General features: G+C 39.8%; 1 protein-coding gene across 1 annotated transcript in view; it reads left to right on the top strand.

Moving 5' to 3' along the window:
* The window catches only part of RPS6KA6 (ribosomal protein S6 kinase A6), a 57,679-nt gene that overhangs the window by 24,356 nt on the left and 14,755 nt on the right, over positions 1–18,568 (top strand). The window contains exons 5-12 of the mRNA XM_066639901.1: positions 1,361–1,441; positions 4,169–4,248; positions 5,700–5,806; positions 6,081–6,118; positions 12,297–12,439; positions 14,241–14,311; positions 15,279–15,367; positions 18,394–18,458. Of these exons, the coding sequence (XP_066495998.1) occupies positions 1,361–1,441; positions 4,169–4,248; positions 5,700–5,806; positions 6,081–6,118; positions 12,297–12,439; positions 14,241–14,311; positions 15,279–15,367; positions 18,394–18,458 (674 nt within the window). The remainder of the gene's footprint in view (positions 1–1,360; positions 1,442–4,168; positions 4,249–5,699; positions 5,807–6,080; positions 6,119–12,296; positions 12,440–14,240; positions 14,312–15,278; positions 15,368–18,393; positions 18,459–18,568) is intronic.

An 18,568-nucleotide genomic window follows, 5' to 3' on the forward strand; every position in this document is an offset into this window, starting at 1 on the left:
TTGCAAAAATATAAGCATTTGTTGTTTAATAGTCTTCCCTATCAAACTGTAGCAACCCCAGTGCCAGATTGGAGGACAGCAAAGGTAAGATAGTGCTGCCTGATGGTGCAGCATTTCAAATAACCTGGCACCTCCTAGGTCCCAATGGTGCTGGATTATCAGAAGTCAGCTGTACTTGTCCTTAACCAGTTGGTGATGAGTCCAGTTGCCAGACCATTTCCTGTGTGAGCACCATGGAAATAAATGGGAATACTCCTATACTGTGTGCCATTGGTATACATGGGGGTTCTGTCCTGGATTCCTATGGATACAGAATTCCATGGATACTCAAATCCACGGGAGGCTGTTCTGCCAGATTCCCAATCCAAGCCTCACTTAGAGAACTTAGGCCCACTCTAAGCTAATTAGCCCCCCCCCTTTCGCTCCCCAACTATGTTCCAGTTCCCTATGGCAGTACTGCTAGACTCCACCACCAGGGCAGCTTGCCTGTTTAAACTGCAGGGACCCCTCCTCCCAGTTCCTAAGGCAGCAGTCCTTCCAGGTATAGCAGCAAACTTCAGCTCTCCAGCACTCCACAGCCTGTTCATTAGTCAGTCCGTTAGTCAGTGAACCAGATAATCAGTCCAAAAAGTCCAGTAAGTCGTTAGCCAGTCCGTTGGTTGGTCAGCAGAGTTGTGGGTCAGTCCGTGAGTCAATAGCCAGAAGGTCAGTCCACAAGGCAGAGCCATAAGTCAACAGTCTAATAGGTTCATTAGCCACAAAGTCAGTCTGTTTAGTTAGCAAGCAAGTCGTCTCTCTCTCCACTACAACCCAGAAACCCTTTTTGCCTCAGGTGCTCCTTATATCCCTAGGGACCTCATTGCCTCTAGTGGCTGCAGCTGTGCCAATGCCTCAGATTATGTCCAGGAGGCCCTCCAGCTGTGTCTTGGCACCTGTGTTGACCGAAGTCTGCAGATGCTTAACCGGCATATTAGTAGGGCCCATTGTATAGTGGACGACCAATTCTTTTAGAATAATCTGTAAAGGGATGTCCTTCTGTCAGTGTACAATTGCTAGATCAGAGATGCACAAGTTTTAAAAGTGCAAATGAATTAAACTTAAGACAAATTTATTAATATTCTTGCAGTGTAATCCTTTGCATGTCTCCTCAGATGTAAGTCCCGTTATGTTCAGTTCACTCTTTCCTGAGAGTTCCTGAAAATCCTCAGGAAAATGTCTATTGAATTGCACCTTTACTGACATTCTTGGAGGGAATATAGCAGAGTAATTGGAGCTGGCGAGAAAAAGGAAAACTTTTCTTGCACGGTTCTTTGAGTCCAGTAGCTTGTTCATGTTGGGTAATTGCTATTTCTGTTTGCAGTTCGAGATAGAGTTCGTACAAAGATGGAGAGAGATATATTAGTAGAAGTAAATCATCCATTTATTGTCAAACTGCACTATGGTGAGTATTTGTCCTGCTGCCTGCTTGATTTGGAGCGGGGGGGGGGGCGGTCCAACAGAGCATTCTAAGAACCCCACTTCTAAAATTTTAACAGTATTAACAAAACTGATGAAAACTAGAGTTGGAATTAATCATACGACTTACACTGATTATGATCCTCAGTACAATTTGCCAGATGGATTTAATTCCATTGATCTTAGTCGTAGAATTAGTTTTTGAAAATTGAGCATCTTACCTTAATTCAGGTCTAAATTGTCCATTGTGAAAAATTTATCAAGAGGTGGTCTTAGGAGTAGGTGTATATGTATTTGTCCCACTCCACTCCGTTTTAAGAACATAAGATCAGGCCATAGGCCCATCTAGTCCTGCTTCCTGTATCTCACAGTGGCTCACCAAATGCCTCCCTGAGCACACAAGACAACAAGAGACTTGCATCCTGGTGGCCTCCCTTACATCTGGCAAGGGATGTTTTGTCTTGCCAGAGTGTAGGAGAGCAATCTGGATTGGAGAGGGAAAGTTAACGATTCTCCTGTAACTGCTTTTCTGATGAAAATCCTCTTCCCCCAATCAAAAACAACCAGTTGGGAGGATTTGGGATGGGGAAATTGTACAGCAAAAGTGTTTAATCCACCCATCTTGCAGCGCAGTACTTGGGGAATGGGCGGAAGAATGGCAGATGTGCTGCAGTGTAAGTGTAAAGTGATGCAGTTGAGGCAAGAAATCAAAATTTTCCATATACGCTGATGGGTTCTGAATTGCCTGTGATGAATCAGGAGAGCGATCCTGAGTTGGTGGCGGACAGCTCAGTGAAAGTGTGGACCCAGTGTGTGGTGGCTGTGAAGGTCAATTCCGAGGTCAGGATAATTAAAAAAGAGATTGAGAATAAGCCTGCCAGTATTATGCCATAATTGGAGTATTATGTCCAGTTCTGGTCACAGCATCGTAAAAGTGATATAGTAGAACTGGAAAAGGCACAAAAAAGAGTGACCAAGATGGCTGGGGCCACCTCCCTTAGGAGGAAAGGCTACTAAGACCTGGGAAGGGGCAGGATTGAGACATGTAAAATTATGCATGGGATGGATAGAATGAATAGAAGGATTTTTTTTCACTTGCACAACCCCATAACCAAGGGTTGTCCACTAAAATTGACTGGCAGAACAGCCAAAAAATATTTCTTTACCTAGCACATATTAATCTATGCAACTCCTTGCCACTGGGTGTTATGATGATACCTGACCTAGGTGCCTTTATAAGGGAATTGGATAGATTTATGGAGAAAATGTCCATCTCAGGTTACATGATGACTGTGTGCAACCTATGTGTTTTAGGGGTAGCCTGTCTCTGAATGCCAGATGTGAGGGAGTGGCAATAGGATATAGGTATCTTGTTGTCCTGTGTGCTCCCAGAGGCACCTAGTGGGCCACTGTGAATAGAGGAAACTGGACTAGATGGGCCCTTGGCCTGATCCAGCAGGGCTCTTCTAATTCACAAACTGCTGGTGAGGCAAATTTTTCTATCTGAATGAAAATTGGAGGCTTGTGTGTCTCATATTCTAAAGGTGAACCTTATTGGGTACTGAAAATATGAGTTACCCTGTCTCAAAATAATCCTGCATTTTTGCATGAGTTGCTGATTCGAGAGCATTCCTCTTGACTGTGCAGCATCCGGGCCATAGCAGTGACTCATGCGGAAACTTAATGGGCAACCTCGTCTATAGATGGTTATTTTTTCTCCCAGGGCTTTTCTTTTTTTCAACTTGTTTCTCACCAAGCATGATTGTGCCCCACTGCACAGTTTGAGGATTTCTTGTTTGGGAGTTGGGCTCTGTCCAGGGCAAACAGTTACTTTAACAATATTGCTGAAAATCTTTTGTCTAAAAACTTACGTCCTGAACAGACTTTTTGCTGCACCTAAGGTGTTGTCTTGCCACAAAGCTTGTCTTGCCACAACGCTTTTCATTGCCTAGAAATAATGGCAGCATCAGGACTGTATTGCATTAATGTTACAGATGTTAATGTTAATTAATGAAGCATTAATGTTAAAGATTGAGTAGTGTGCGTCAATCATCTTGTACAGTTCTCCCTTTAAGAATTTTTGTTTAGCCAATATGAAAATAACCAGTTTTATAAGCCACTACTGTAAAAAATTTGCTGTCTGCTTTTTCAAGTTGTCCTTGCTTAAGGGCATTTTGCACCACTGCCCATGTGTGACATAGTGATAGCTTGTCACTGCTGTCTGGTATATGTGAGATTTTTGTCTCTGCATGACCAAATTGTTGGTTTAGTTTTAATCCTTCATGAAGGATACGCATTGCATGTATTTGTCCTTCTATCCCAATAATGTTCAGCTGAATTGAGATAAAGGTTCTACTTTTACGAGTACAAATGAATATGCACAAAAAAGACAAGCAAGTAATGAACACAGTTCTGTAATGACTTTCCCTTATATATCTTTAAAGATGCAATAGTTATAGATTGTCAGTTTGGTATGTGAACATTATTCCACACATCTACAATTTGTGGCTAAATATATGGATATACATGTGCAGTGTTTTGGTCAAGTATTGTAACATTTGATGCTATTGCTTTTTGCTTGACTGTATGAAGTTCTGGAAACTCATGTGTACACTTACCTTAAGATATATTCTTAAATTTTTTATAACCATGTGCATGTATAATTTACCTACTGTCATATAAAACTGATTCACGTTTTGATTTTTGAAACCAGCCTTTCAGACTGAAGGGAAGCTATATTTAATATTGGATTTTCTCAGGGGAGGAGATGTGTTCACAAGATTATCCAAAGAGGTAGGTATTTATATAAATTCACTAAAGCTAGAAAAAAAAATTAAAACAAAAACTAATGTTTTAAGTGAGGATAATTGACTGCTTTGTGTGATACTTAATTTTTATCTTCCCCTTTGTTTAAGAACTCTGTGGGACTAGGGACTGGTCCAGTTTCACTCAATCAGTTTCATAGAACTTGAGTCCTCCCCACAACAAGCCTATGCTCTTGTTTGCTACACTACATTGACTCTAAAGAGGATTGTGCTCTTGTCTGTCTTTAGTTCTTCTGATTTCATTCTGTTCAATTTTCCAAGTAAAAATATAGAAGCTTTATTATAAATAAAGTTATACTTTATTCAGTTGAACTTCTTCCTGTGTGTGATTGCCTTCCATTTTCAAGAAATGCTCCATTGTGGTTAGCTTTTATTTCTTTTCTTGTAAACTTAAGGCATTCCTCTGATCTGAATTGGTCTCTGCTTTGATAACCATGTTTGAGTAAATGGAGTTTTGGGGTGAAAAGAGACTCCAATATTAACAAACTGTTGTTCCTTTTTTATTTTAAAGTACTTTGAAAGTACACATGGGGAGGTAACTGGTTGAGTTTGAAATCTAGTGATAACTACGTAAATGTATATAAACAATTTTACAACTGAGTGGCTGGGTTTATTTAATTAGCTGATCCAGTAATAAGTGAGGTTTATTTAGGATTACACTTTTATATTGTGCAGATTAAGAAATATGCTTACCACTGCTCATAAGATGAAAATACATACATTTGATTTTCCAAATCAAAAGTGGGAAAGTGAAAAAGAGGAATTTCAGTTATGATTTGGGTATAGGTGTTTATTAAACATAAGATAAACATTATTTATTAAACAAAAATAAACGATTCCACATGTGTTAATGACTTCTTTTTTCTGCTTGATGCTTTCATTATTTAGTAAAATGGCTGCTTTCTGAGTTAAATATCTGCAGATAGCTATACTGAGAGGGGTTTTATTGTTTTCTGGTCAACTTTTTCACTTGAAATCCTTTGAGGGTTGTCATTCTTCACATTTTGCCCAATCCATACTTTTGTGATGTCAGTAGCATTTGTGAGCATCTCCTCATCCTGCTCATTGGGTTGAGGTGAGTGGTTGCAAATATCTGGTCTGCATCCAACCTGCCCTCCCATCCTGGTGGTAGGAACAAGTGTACAGATGAGAACACTCCTTGCCAGGGGAGTTCAGCACGATTCCCTTTTGTCCCATTTGGTTGGAGGATAGAGCAGCATTGATCTTGGTCCTCTGTAGTGCCTGTCTTCTGTCATCAACCTTGGATCTTTCCATGCTAGATTATGGGGAATTTCCACATTAGCAATTCAGTGTACATTTGATTTGCCTGTTCCTAAAAATCTTTGGGGAATCTGTTTAACATAAAGACATGCAGAAATTTAACAAGATCAGAATGTAAATCTATATAGTTCTTATTAGGTTATGTTTACAGAGGAAGATGTGAAATTCTACCTCGCAGAACTGGCCCTAGCTTTGGATCATCTGCACAGTTTGGGGATTGTCTACAGGGACCTGAAGCCAGAAAAGTAAAGTAAAATGTATTTTACCCACTACTACAGTATTTTGTTGAAGGGTCTATTTTTTAGTCCTTATGACACAAATACATAATTGCATGAAATATTAGCTTTACTGTTTTACTTTTGCTAATATACAATATATACCAAATTGAATATTTGTATACTTATTTGCAGAATATAGAAATTTAAATTGACATAGTTGTTGACATTCCATTATTTGATGTAAATTGTCTTATAAATATTCCTGTTATGTGTATTGGTGAATGTGAATTTTAATTTTCAGCATTTTGCTTGATGAAGCAGGACATATCAAGTTAACGGGTAGGTGGAACTTATTAGTAAAGCTATTTTTTAAATATTTTGTGTTAATAGTATAAATAGCTGATACTTTGTACTGAGTCAAGTTCTGTTTTAAAATGTACTTTCATGTTGCATTTTTAATGTTCTTTAGATTTTAAAAATATTGGAAACTGGCCAGAATACCATGATCAGTACCAAAGTGGCTTTCTCTTAAAGTGCTTCTTTCAGTGTCCCTTCCAATTGGGTAGCTAGTTCTCTTTTTAAGCCATTTCTGCCCAGTGTTGCATATACACAATGGGGATCAAATGTGTGTACCTGTGGGCTGGAAAGAAATAGGTTAAGCATGTACATGAACAAACCACATTTTCTGCACGATATTAAAGGGAAAAACTAAGCAGGGTCAGGCCTGGTTAGTACTTGGATGGGAGACCACCTGGGAATACCAGGTGCTGTAGGCTTATACCATAGTCTTTCGAGACTGAAGGTTGCCAACCATAGCTGTAAAGAGTCCTATAAGCAACGTACATGTGGTTCTACCACTCTCCAGTTTGCATGCATACCGTTCTTCAGATGTTCTTAAAATATTACCTTACCAAAACAGTCCATAACACATCGAGATCATTCATAACCCACGTGTAAAACTACCGTGTCAGTGGTGTTTCATTGTTACAGCCTTATCAGCACATTGCTCAACATTTTCAAATGAATCTTGCCTGCATCCTCAGAATCGAGGGCTTAGTTTTCTTAAGGAGATAAATTTCAGATTTTTAAAAATCTCAGAAGTAGATGAGTAGTAGATTAGGAGATATAGTATGATTAATGAGTAATGGTATATGGTATTTAGCACTCCTAAATGTATGTTATATGTTTGTATGTCTGTGTGTGTTAATTAGAAATAAACAAACAAATAAATAAAAAGATTTTTAAAAATCTGAAGGAAGTTTACAGTAAACATACAGAATTAGTCTTACAGAAGGAATACTGGACAGGCAATTTCTGATGTGCATTAAAATTTCTTTCCTTTAAAATACATGCACCCTCTCTGCGTATTGCCCCAAACCTGTGTCAAAGTGTGATATGCATCAATTTTGATGATAAACCGTCCTTTTCTCTGAAGAATAACTACTATGGAGATTAAGGCTAAAAAGTGCCTTTTCTTACAGTGGTACTTTGTGGATTTAACAACTGTTGAGGGGGGGCAGTATATTTTTGGCAGGAAGCATCTGCTATTCCTATCTGAATCATGTCCCCATGTATATAAGTCAGTGGTTCTCAAACTGTAGGTCAGTACCCACTATCGGGTCGCAAAGCTGACAAGCTGATAGCTGACAAGGAAAATGTATTGAGCCTTATAGAAAGTGAAACAGTGTGTATACTTGTGAGTAGGTGAATGTGCCTTAGTCCACTTTGAAAGGCAGGCCAAAGGGAAACAACACCCCCGGAATGGTCCTGATCTGTTGAATGCAGGCCCCAAAAGATTCTTGAGAGGGAAGTACTGCCCCCAGCTGACAAGGAAAATGTATTGAGTCTTATGAAAAACACAGTTAAGCCACAGTGCATGTTTACTCCAGGCCACCAGAACGGTCCAGGTCCGATGACCGTGGAGTTCAACAAATGCTCCAGAAGGTTACAATGCGCCATTGTAAAAAGGATCAAACCAGAGGCTTGAATGAAACTTTTTTTTAATTCTAAAAATAAAAGCTAGGTTGGTCCCAATAGAGCAGGGGTTTCCAAATTACCACCCGGGGGCCAAATCCAACCTGCCACAAGATTTTATCCGTCCCATAGCAACTTTTTTTTTTTGTCGGAGCATTTGTTAGACATCTTCATTTATTATAAATTATTTCTCAGTTTAAGCGTAGTGTTGTTTCTTTGTAATTGTCACTTTTCTCTTTTGCTCTGAATCATGACATGCTATTACAGAAAAGATCCTAGTAAAATTTATTCATTCATTTAAATTTCATTCATTCATTTATAAAACTAATTTTTTTTTTTTTGGCCCACAAAAATGTGTAAAATATATGATGAGGCCCTCATACTGAAAAGTTTGGAGACCTCTGCAGTAGAGCCTTGTTTGAAAAAGTGGGTCCTGTTGCTTAAAGGTTTGGGAACCTCTGATCTAAGTTATGCCCAAGTAAACTCAAGCCCTAACTACACAGTAAGAAGTTCAACATCACACCTCCATGCATTTCCAGGGTGACTGTTCTAGGCTTCAACACAGTTCACCAAAATCAATGGAAAGGGCACACTACTCATGCTTGTTGCACTGTAGCCTGAATTAGTCATATACTTCATTCTCCTTATTATGGAGCAAGGAAGCATGCTGCAGTACATTTAAATAATTGGCATCAGAAGAATCTGATGTAAGAAGAAACATTTGACACTGTAGTAAAATGGAAATGATGAATCATCTGATTTGCACACATACAGACCATTTTAGACAGTGATCCTGGGATGTTAACTCAAATTTCTCCCTGAATGCTATTTTATTTCCTAGAATATCCTAAACTGTTTTATCACCCTATGAAAGTTTTATCTTCCTACCTCTGGTAGAATGCAAAAAAGAAAGCTTTTGTAGTTTAATACTTGATTCAAGGGATAGTTTTTGGTGAGAAAATGACCCAGAAGTAAAGAATTGACTGCCCTCCTATGCGCACTTTCTCAGTCTGAAATGTGGCCCCATGCAGCTGCTTCTCCTCCAGCTACACAGTGATGCATCTAATGTTGCATGTAGTTTAACCCTGAATTCCTTTATTTGGGTTTGCAAACTGTTCACTTTGCCTCCTGCTGCTTTGTGTTGTAGATGGTAAAGTGCTATCCAGGCAGCATCTTCCCACTCCATCATTTGTACAATTTCATGCTAAACCTGCACATGTAGGAAGCAGGGTTTTTTTGGGGGGGTGGGGGGGGAGAGAGAGCTGTGAAGCAGAGAAGAATTTTATGCAATCCTTGGATTGAATTTTCAGACTGTGTGGTCAATCCTGTTGCATTCCAATCAGCTATTTAGACTAGTGGACACTGCCTCAATCCCCACATGGCTTGTGCATGCCTGGTGTACTGAATCAGTACATCTGGAAGCACTTTAGTTTTCAAAACCGGTAATGGTTTAGATCTAATTTTGGTCATTCAAACTGAGAACCAATATCAGGCCTTTTGAAAGTTTCAGTAGTAATAGATTGGTAAAGAACATACTGAATAGTTTTAAGGCTGTGGAGAGGGTACCACCTTTGGTATTATATTTTGCAGGCTGTGTTGGTCCAGTTTTAATGTAAATAAAATAAATTTGAAATTGCTCATAAAGCAGCTCATCTTGATTAGCAAAGAGTCTTCAAATTTTCCTTGACCTCATTGTAGAGAGGAAAAAGCAATGATACTGGTAGTTACGGGTGAATTTTTAGGCAGCTTTTCAACATAGCCATAGCAAAAGAAGCGAGAGGGCAAAAATCTTGTGGAACTTGCTCGGCATTCACTCAGATTGTTAGCAAATCTCCACAAAGCAGTGTCAAGTGTGAAGAATCTACAGTAGTTTTAAAAGTGGGATACAGAGCCAAGAAGTTCTGCAGTAGATTTAAAAAAAAAAAAAAGATTTTATTTGAATTCATGATGTAAAATATTCTAAGTTGCACTTCCAGAGGCTGACAAGTAGATTCACTTTCCCCTTTTGTCAGACCACTATGATTACACCCCCCCCACCCAATTACTTCATAACAAAATATATGTGGCTCTGGCTTTTTGTGGAAGGATTCAACAGGCCGTTGGCTTCCTACCACCATCTGAATCTGAGAGCAGAAGTGACACTGTCCACTCTGCTGTTCATTGTTGGTTTAGGAGTGGTCTGCAGACTTTTGCTGCCTTCCCTCTTCTTTCTCTGCCACATACAGATGTTCTCCCCCTTCACGTGACTTTCCTTGCTAAATATGTTTAGTTCAAACCCATTTCTAGCTATGGTTGCCAAAGTCAATTTGGAGCTAACTGTGGTTAGCAAAAACGTCAGTGCAGAAATGACTGCTGCATAAATGTTGGCTCCAAACATGGAAAGAGGAAGGGTGGAACGAGCATGCAGGAACAGAGGGGAACATTTGATCTTGCAGGTTGGGAGATTTGGTGACATTAGGAATGCACTGTGCTTTCACGTAGGGCAGTGGCACTCAAACTTTTCTGGCCAGTGGCTCCCTTGACCCCTGTGGCTGTTGGCCATGACTCCCCATCATGTTCCTGAGGGCTGGAAGTGACATCATTAAACAGGAAGTGGACAGAAATATTAACTATATTAAATATAATATTATATTTTTTAAAATATAATATTAAATATATATTATTAATATTAACCATATCATTAATTAAATGCAGATCTTAAAATATATTACTAATACACAGCAATGTACATGCTTTATAAATGATCAGCTGCTGATCACTGTTGGAGACAGGATGCTGGAGTAGGTAGATTTTGTCTGGTCCAGGAAGACTCATTTTTTTAAACTTTGTAAGCATACCAATAGAATTGTTTTATCAAATGAACTGTGTGAACAACCAGTCTGACCAACATTACACACACACACACCCCTGTGGACCCCAGTCCAACTAGTCAATTCTCCCATCCTCCTTGGATAGGATTGAACCCTTTATTAATTTAATGAAATTAAATTTTTCCAGCAGCTGGTGGGGAAAACAAAAATAGACCATGAAAATATATCAGAGCTGATAAGGGTTTGGTTTGTCTCCTATACTAGGAGATGCACAGCTCAAGCCTATGCATGTCCGCTCAGAAGTAAGTCTCATTAGAGTCAATGGGGCTTACTCCCAGGAAAGTGTGAATAGGATTGGGCTGGCAATCACTTCATCAATGGCTGATAAGTGTTCCCTTCAAATAGCAAGATTCAGCACTTTAAAAAAACAGCCTTTCCTCTTCAGTCAAACAACAAGGTTAATAAATCACTTTAAAAACAGTACCCTTCTTCTGTTCCTGGCCAAGTAAAGTGTGTGCTTGTCTCTTCCCCCCCCCCCCTTTGCCAACTGCCAACTTTAAGGGGAGGGGGAGGAAAGCGGGAAGGTTTGAAGATTGAAAGGGGGGAGTGGAAGAGGGAGGAGTTGAAAAGAGAGATTTCACTTCGATGAGAAGCGATCCCAGGCTGGGAACTAGGAATCAACCAGACAAGGATCAGCGAGGGTTGAGGACTGCAAGCTCGGAAGAGGGTGGGGCGGCAGCAGCCACTCTTGCAGCTGAGCAACTCCAGTTTCTTCTGCTTTAAAAAAAAAGCGCGGACGACGGGCTCGTATTCTGCCCAGGGGTGTGACTGTATCGCTGCAAGAGGACATCCCGTGCCTCCCCTTTGAGTTCCTGGCGCCGCCCTAAAGAGCCGCGCCTCACAGTTTGAATAACGCTGATGTAGGGAGAGAAAGAAAAGTCTGCTCCTGAACACTCATGAAACCATTTATGAATCACCATTGTGAACTAAAGTATTCGTGCACACAACTGGAAAGTGTTGTGCAAACAACCTGTGCTGCCCTTGAAACTTGTGCTGTGGAGATTGACACAAGCTGCTTATTAAACTGAGCAGCAACTATTCTGTTTGGTATGAGCTGCTCACTGGCTTTTTGAGGGTTAAGTCATAAGTCTCTAGGACCAATCTTAGTTTGAGGCTTTTCAGATCAAGTTGTGAACAATTTTAGTATTGTCAGTTGATGAGCATATCTTATTGATTATAGCAAGAATTTGACTGAATGTTCCCTGTGTATAAAATGATTACATTTTTAATCATTTTACAGATTACATATTTAATTATGAAACTATGCTTGTCTTCTACTGGAAGAGACTGCATCAAACATAAAAATAAATAAGGCTCTTTTGTATGTACCTTATATTCAAACTGACAAAGTGCCATTCCGTTTAGAAATTCTTAAGACCAAATAATGAATGTTACTTAGTTTGAAATACATAAAGCTGATGTAGTTCAGGTAGTGATGCAATAAAGCAATACTGTACTCTTCCACAGTCTGCATACATTACAGTGGGATTTGCACAGGAAATATTCAGTTATTTTGCTCTTTAATTTGGGAGTTCCTCAATTAATTGTAATGGTTCTGTGTCTATGAGTCATATGAGATACAGGGTAACATTTGGACTCCTGCATTTTAATGTTCTTTAATACTTGTCACACAAAGTTTCTTTGCTTGATACGTTTTTATAATGCTATTTTAGACTTCGGCCTCAGCAAAGAGTCTGTTGACCAAGAAAAGAAAGCCTACTCTTTCTGTGGTACTGTAGAGTACATGGCACCTGAAGTTGTAAACAGGAGAGGCCACAACCAGAGTGCTGACTGGTGGTCATTCGGTGTTCTTATGGTATGGTATATCTATTTTGTTGCTGAATTTTGTGTGACATTCAGAGGTCTCTGTCATCTTCCTCTTTGACCTTTCTGTTGTTCTGGATACCATCCTCTTGCTCAACATTCTTCCAGCCCTAGGTCTCTGTCATTCACTTCTCTGTGTTTTTCCTACCTGTTTAATCATCTCCACAAGACAGTTAAGGCAGTTAAAATTAAGTTGGGTAACAAGCAGACTGCATTTATTTTTAAGCTGTTGGGGGCCAGGGGAAAAAAGATTTAATTTACATTTAAAATTTGAATAAATTTACATAAGTTTACATAAATGAATATAATAAATATGAACTTGTATGAATGAATGAGGGTCTTGCAATAGCTCAAGGCCTATAAAAGGCCTTGCACAAAGCAAGGCTGGCCTTTCCTTTGCTACCTCTACTGCATCACAGACGTGAAACAACAAGCAGTGGAGGGAGCCCTCATCCCACAGCTCACGCGAGAGGTCAGTCGCCCTCACGCTGCGTTGGGCCAGTGTGGGCTCCAACAAATCTCTGGAGGGCCAGATACTCATTGGAGACTGGGGGCTCCCTGCGGCCGCATTGAGAGGCCTCGAGGGCCACAAGTGGCCCCAGGGTCGGGGTTTGGGCACCCCTGGTATAGTGTATAAACTATAGTATAATAGTGATTCATCTCTCACCTTGACTGTTGCAGCTTTTCCTTTCTTGATATTCATCTCAGCTTGATTCCCTCATCTCATTCAGCACTCCACTGCCAAAATCTGCTGTGTCCGCCACTCTGGTCACATCACCCTCTTTTGGGGGGGGGGGGTTTAATTCCTATTCTGGTTTCTTGTCTGCTTCCAGATCCCATGCTCCTTATTCTTGCCTCTGCTTATATGATCTCAGATTTTGTTTATAGTCTGACCTTTGCTTCTACAACTCTGCTGCATTTTGCTATCCAAAGGACTTCTCACGCACAAATCCATGTTTTCTCCTTGCTGCTCCTTATGCCTTGAACTGTCTCCCAGAACACCTCCTCTTCTTGCTGAAATAACTGTATATTCTTTCTCTGTCTATCCCTACCTTCACTTCCCTCCCCTTTCTTTGTTAGCTCCCTTCTGTCAGTTTTTTTAGTCTGCAAGCTGTCTGGGGTAGGGACCTGTCAGTCTTGTACTCCTTAAAATGCTATGCACACTGATCACTCTATTTTAATAACGGAGGGGGGGGGAGAGATCACCACGTGTTGCCAAGGAAATATGAACTCTCTTCACAAGTTTTGGAAATTGTGGGAGAGATTTGATATAGCACTACGTTGCTCAGGATACAACTTGAGTTAGATTTTCATTTTTAAAAGTGCTTTGGTTTGGACTGATTTTTGTTTCCTGTATTGTACTAATAAAATGTTTCACTTAAACCATTTTTCATAAAGCAGTTGTAAATATAACATTAGAAACAGTATTGGAGAATAACATCTATAATCTTGAATAAGGTGTGCTATATCCTTTTTTATATGTGTGTTTGAGCTTTAAAACCTTCATAGATGGAAGAATATTCAGTCTGCTGTATGTGCTAAACAAGCTGCTATTTGCTTCCTGTATTTTTACTGGTAGCTCTCAGACTACCAAAACAGTTTAATGCTAAATTCCTTGTTTGAACTTATCTTACTGTTTTTTAAAAAATCATTATATGCTGCTTTTCTACTGTAAATGACATTCAAGGTAATTTCATAAGCTATTATGATGAAATCTCAAGGATAGTCTTTTTAAAAAGTTAAAATCTGATGTTTCTAAATCCGTAATGTGTGTGTGTCTTTTTTTCTTCCAGTTTGAAATGCTTACTGGTACACTGCCATTTCAAGGTAAAGATAGAAATGAAACAATGAATATGATCCTCAAGTAAGTATATTTTTGTTTTCTAAATAGAAGTTAATTTAAGTAGCTTGCACATTAAAATAGTTGATTCATTACATTTTAGCTGATATAGTGATGGTTATATGACACCAATTTGATTGTAAAGTGGAAAATGTTAAACCTTCATGGCCTTGGATTTTAGAATATATGATTACAGATGAGCAGGCTTTTCTGTGCTAAAAATATAATGTCAATAGCATTTTTTCTTTAAAAACATAATTTTCCACAATACTTAAATAGTCTAAGTGCTTATCTGTATTTGATTAGGAAGTTGGACTTACTGGTAAAATGGTTAATCCTTAGAATTATATTTGCAAATAAATGGTTAATACCTATATTTAATAGCTGTAGCTTATCTACAGCTATATTGGTGCAATATTTCACACTATTCCATTAGACCATTATTGCAGGGAAGCTTCCTCTAGACATCAAACATCTATTAAATCACTAATTTAATATGCATTTTCTGTAAAACAAAGAATTGCAAAGTTTTACCCTTCATTTTGGAATTTCCCCAGTGGTAGTTAGTTCTTTCTTTTCAGAAATTGGTTCTTAGATGGGAGGGTTCATCTATTCTTGCAATATTAGCACTGATGGAGAATGAGGTCATAACCTTGCACATGGCTGTACTGAAGAAGTAGCCAATGAAAGCACTGAGGAATGTAGTATTTGCAACATGTCTTTAACTGCAATAGACTAACTAGAAAATGGAATGCTTTGTGTATTGCACCTTCATCCTCCTAGTTTGCACTACTTGGTGCTAAGCATCTGTGCTGTAGTTAAATGAGCACTTCTGGAGTAATTGAATCTCATCATGTAATTTTTTCCTCAATTGTGCAACAACATTTTCAGTTGGATAACTAATAGCTCTCAGTGAGTCTCATTGATTAGGGTTATATATGAGTACATAGGTTCAGTGAATACATTAAAACTAAACTCTTTCCTTTTCTAGAGCAAAACTTGGAATGCCACAGTTCCTTAGTCCTGAAGCTCAAAGTCTGCTGAGGATGTTGTTTAAAAGAAATCCTTCAAATAGGTTAGGTAAGTTAGTATCATCTAGACCAGCGGTTCCCAATCTGTGTGTATACAATACAGATACAATACAATCTGTGTGTATTGTAGATTCAATTTTTGGTGGTTTGCGAAACTGTCAGGGTAAATTAGGCTATGTGCATCAAGGGTTAAACCTGCTACTTGGGGGGAAGCACTGCTGCCCAATCACCATTATAGCCATAATGGCTTGAGCAAGTGGTAAAGTGAAACTTTTTTAGGTGGGTTTAGGATGCTAACATTTTTGGAGCCACTGATCTAGACCCTAAAGAATCCTTTATAATTTGTTTGAATTCTAATTAATTTTAATCTTACAAGGGAGGGCACCAGGATGCACGTCATGTCTTGTGTTCTCCCTGAGGCATTTGGTGGGCCACTGTAAGATACAGGAAGCTGGACTAGATGGGCCTGTGGCTTGATCCAGCAGGGCTGTTCTTAAGCCATTTCTGCCCAATGTTGCATATACACAACAGGGATCAAGTATATATACCTGTGGGCTGTGCAGAAATGGATTAAGTAAACAACTGTTGGTCATCTTGGGGATAAACCATAGAAGCTGGTGGGCTTTGCTGAGGGTTTTGCATAGTATTTGTTAGGTTTATAGCTTAGCCTAAGGCCATAAAACTGGCAACTATGTTGTTGCTTTAGTTTCACAACACACTTTAAGGTTGGTCATTTTTATCCCAATTGTATAGTTAGGAAAATCATACAGAAGAAGTATCCCAAAGTTAGAATTTCCAGAGCAGGGGTGCTCAATAGGTCGATCGTGCTCTACCGGTAGATCGCGAGGCAAAATGAGTAGATCGCGCAGTGCCAACCCCCCCCCCCCTTCAGGTGCCTCTGGGAGGAAACGCCGGGAGTAAGGTCCATTGTACTCAATGGGGCTTACTCCCAGGTAAGTGTGGCTAGGATTGCAGCCTCACAGCCTAATCCTAGGCATGTCTACTCAGGAGTAAGTCCTGTTATACTCAGTGGGGCTCAAGGTACACCAACATACATTGTACACATAAATGTTATATGTTATGATGGCGCAAACATTGTAAAGAAAACTCTGGTAGATCTCCGGGCCTTGCTGGGTTTCAAAGTAGCTCTCGAGCCAAAAAAGTGTGAGCACCCCTGTTCCAGAGGGTGATCCTAGACTATCTATTAAGCCAGAGCCAACCCATCTATGAGGCCAGCTGGTGTGGGTTGCATCAGTGGAAAATTGCAAGGGGGTTCAGGGGGCAGAGGATACAAGGTGCCCTTCACCTCGAGTCTGCTGCTGCCATTTTCCTCCAACCAATGTTCCTCCAAGCAGCTGTGTGGACCCCCCTGGTTGCTGCTCAGCAGTGAGCTCTGAGCTGTGCGGAGTTTGGCTTTGCTCATCTTTGAACCGCAAAGCCGCACAGCTTAATGAGAACAGTGCCTCCAACCTGCCATGCAAGCCGCAGTGATCAGCTTTCTGCTCACTTGGGCGTGAAGTAGATCATTCCCCCCCTTACTGTGCACCTTGCACAATGTCTTCAAACTCAGATTTGCAGCACTTTCATATTTATTCTCAGGGGCTGCACAGACATTTGCACTACCCCATATATAAAACCGGAGGTCCTGCACTTCCAGGTTTGATGACTACATGAGAAGCACAGTAAGAGTTTTGGGTTTTTTATAGCGCAGAGGCCATGAACCTGAGGCAGCACCAGTGGCATTCTGGGTCATACTGTTCTGTATTATGCAATTTGGTGCAGCCAGAGAAAAATTTTGGAAGAGCCAACATTGCAGATGAAAATGAAAGCACAATGCATAGTATAAGAATAAGGAGAATGGTCTTTAATGGTTCAATTCTATGAGCTGTCAGGCAGGCATAGCAGCTCATACTGTTGCTTCGGACAGGAGAGTGATATGCTGCTGGTGGACTTGGCTAGTGACTTGAATCTGCTTTGACATTGCACTATCAGTGCTTGTTTGCTTTGGCAAAGAAATGCTAAGCCAAAGCCACTGGGCAACTTCATGAAGAGTAGTGACATCTAAGACATCCACTGGCATCCAGAGAATCTTATGGGAAGTTTGGGGTCAAAAAATGAATGAAGCCTTAGGTGAGATGATGTTGGAAGGGAAGTTCCATAGATCACAGCATTAGCTGCAGTAATGCAAGATGTTGCTTGCAACCACAATTAATAGGGTTAATAGGACATTGGTTTTTGTGTTTAAATGTTAATGCCTCAAAAGAGCGCCTAACTTCGGAGTGTAAGTTGCACACAATAACAATTGAATATTCTGAAGTTGTAATGTGCTGATCTTTCTTTTTTAAGCACCTAAGAACCACTTATAGTGAACTGGTCACTTTCATCATAACTGGCCACCATTCAATTACTTAGCTCAGGCAGATGGAAGTAGTGATGGTGTCCTCCTGTGAATGTGATTAGGGTTTGATTTTTTTTGTTTGTTTGCTTGTTTGTAATGATATGGGCCAAAGGTACAAGATATGACCTCTAAAAATTCTCAGTCGTTTTCCTTTATCATTATTTAAGCTTGCCTTGTAGAATAGGTGTGATAAATTCAAAGGTGCAAAAAACGTGTTGCCAAGGTTGGCATCTTTCTCTTTTAAACGTTCTGGGTGCAGCTACTTCATGTTTTCAAACTCTGCTGAATATACATAGGCTGTTTTAGACATGCCCAGGTAGCTGCTTGAGGTGTGCCCATAGGCTTAGGCATGCCCAGTGAGTTTTGTTTTCTTCTTTGAGCGATAGCTTGCTGTGGTGCCACAAGCTATTTTTGGAAGCCCCCTTAGCTTCATGAGTGGCTTACGTGGCATGTGAGTGAGGTGTGGTGGTGAGATGATGTTTAGAGAAACTCCTTCCCAGAGTCTCTTTGAATGCAGAAAACAATTATATGATGTTATGGTTCCTGAATCTTTCTTGGGTTCTAAAATTGCACAGAGTTCTCTGTATGTAAAAGTTGAGAGCAAAATGGTCTTGTATTAAATGTTTATTTACACTAGTTTGAGAATAACATAGTAGTGATATTTTGTGTAATTACAGGAGCTGGCCCCGATGGCGTTGAAGAAATAAAGAGACACCCTTTTTTTTCAACCATTGACTGGAATGTGAGTGTGCAAAAATACTATTCTACTAATAATTGGCATGCTCACATATTCTTTGGAAATGTTACTTTTTTTTAAAGCACAAAAGAGGGGAAAATATACCAGGTTTTGTT

This window comes from Tiliqua scincoides, chromosome 12, assembly GCF_035046505.1.
Source record: "Tiliqua scincoides isolate rTilSci1 chromosome 12, rTilSci1.hap2, whole genome shotgun sequence".
NCBI lineage: Eukaryota > Metazoa > Chordata > Lepidosauria > Squamata > Scincidae > Tiliqua > Tiliqua scincoides.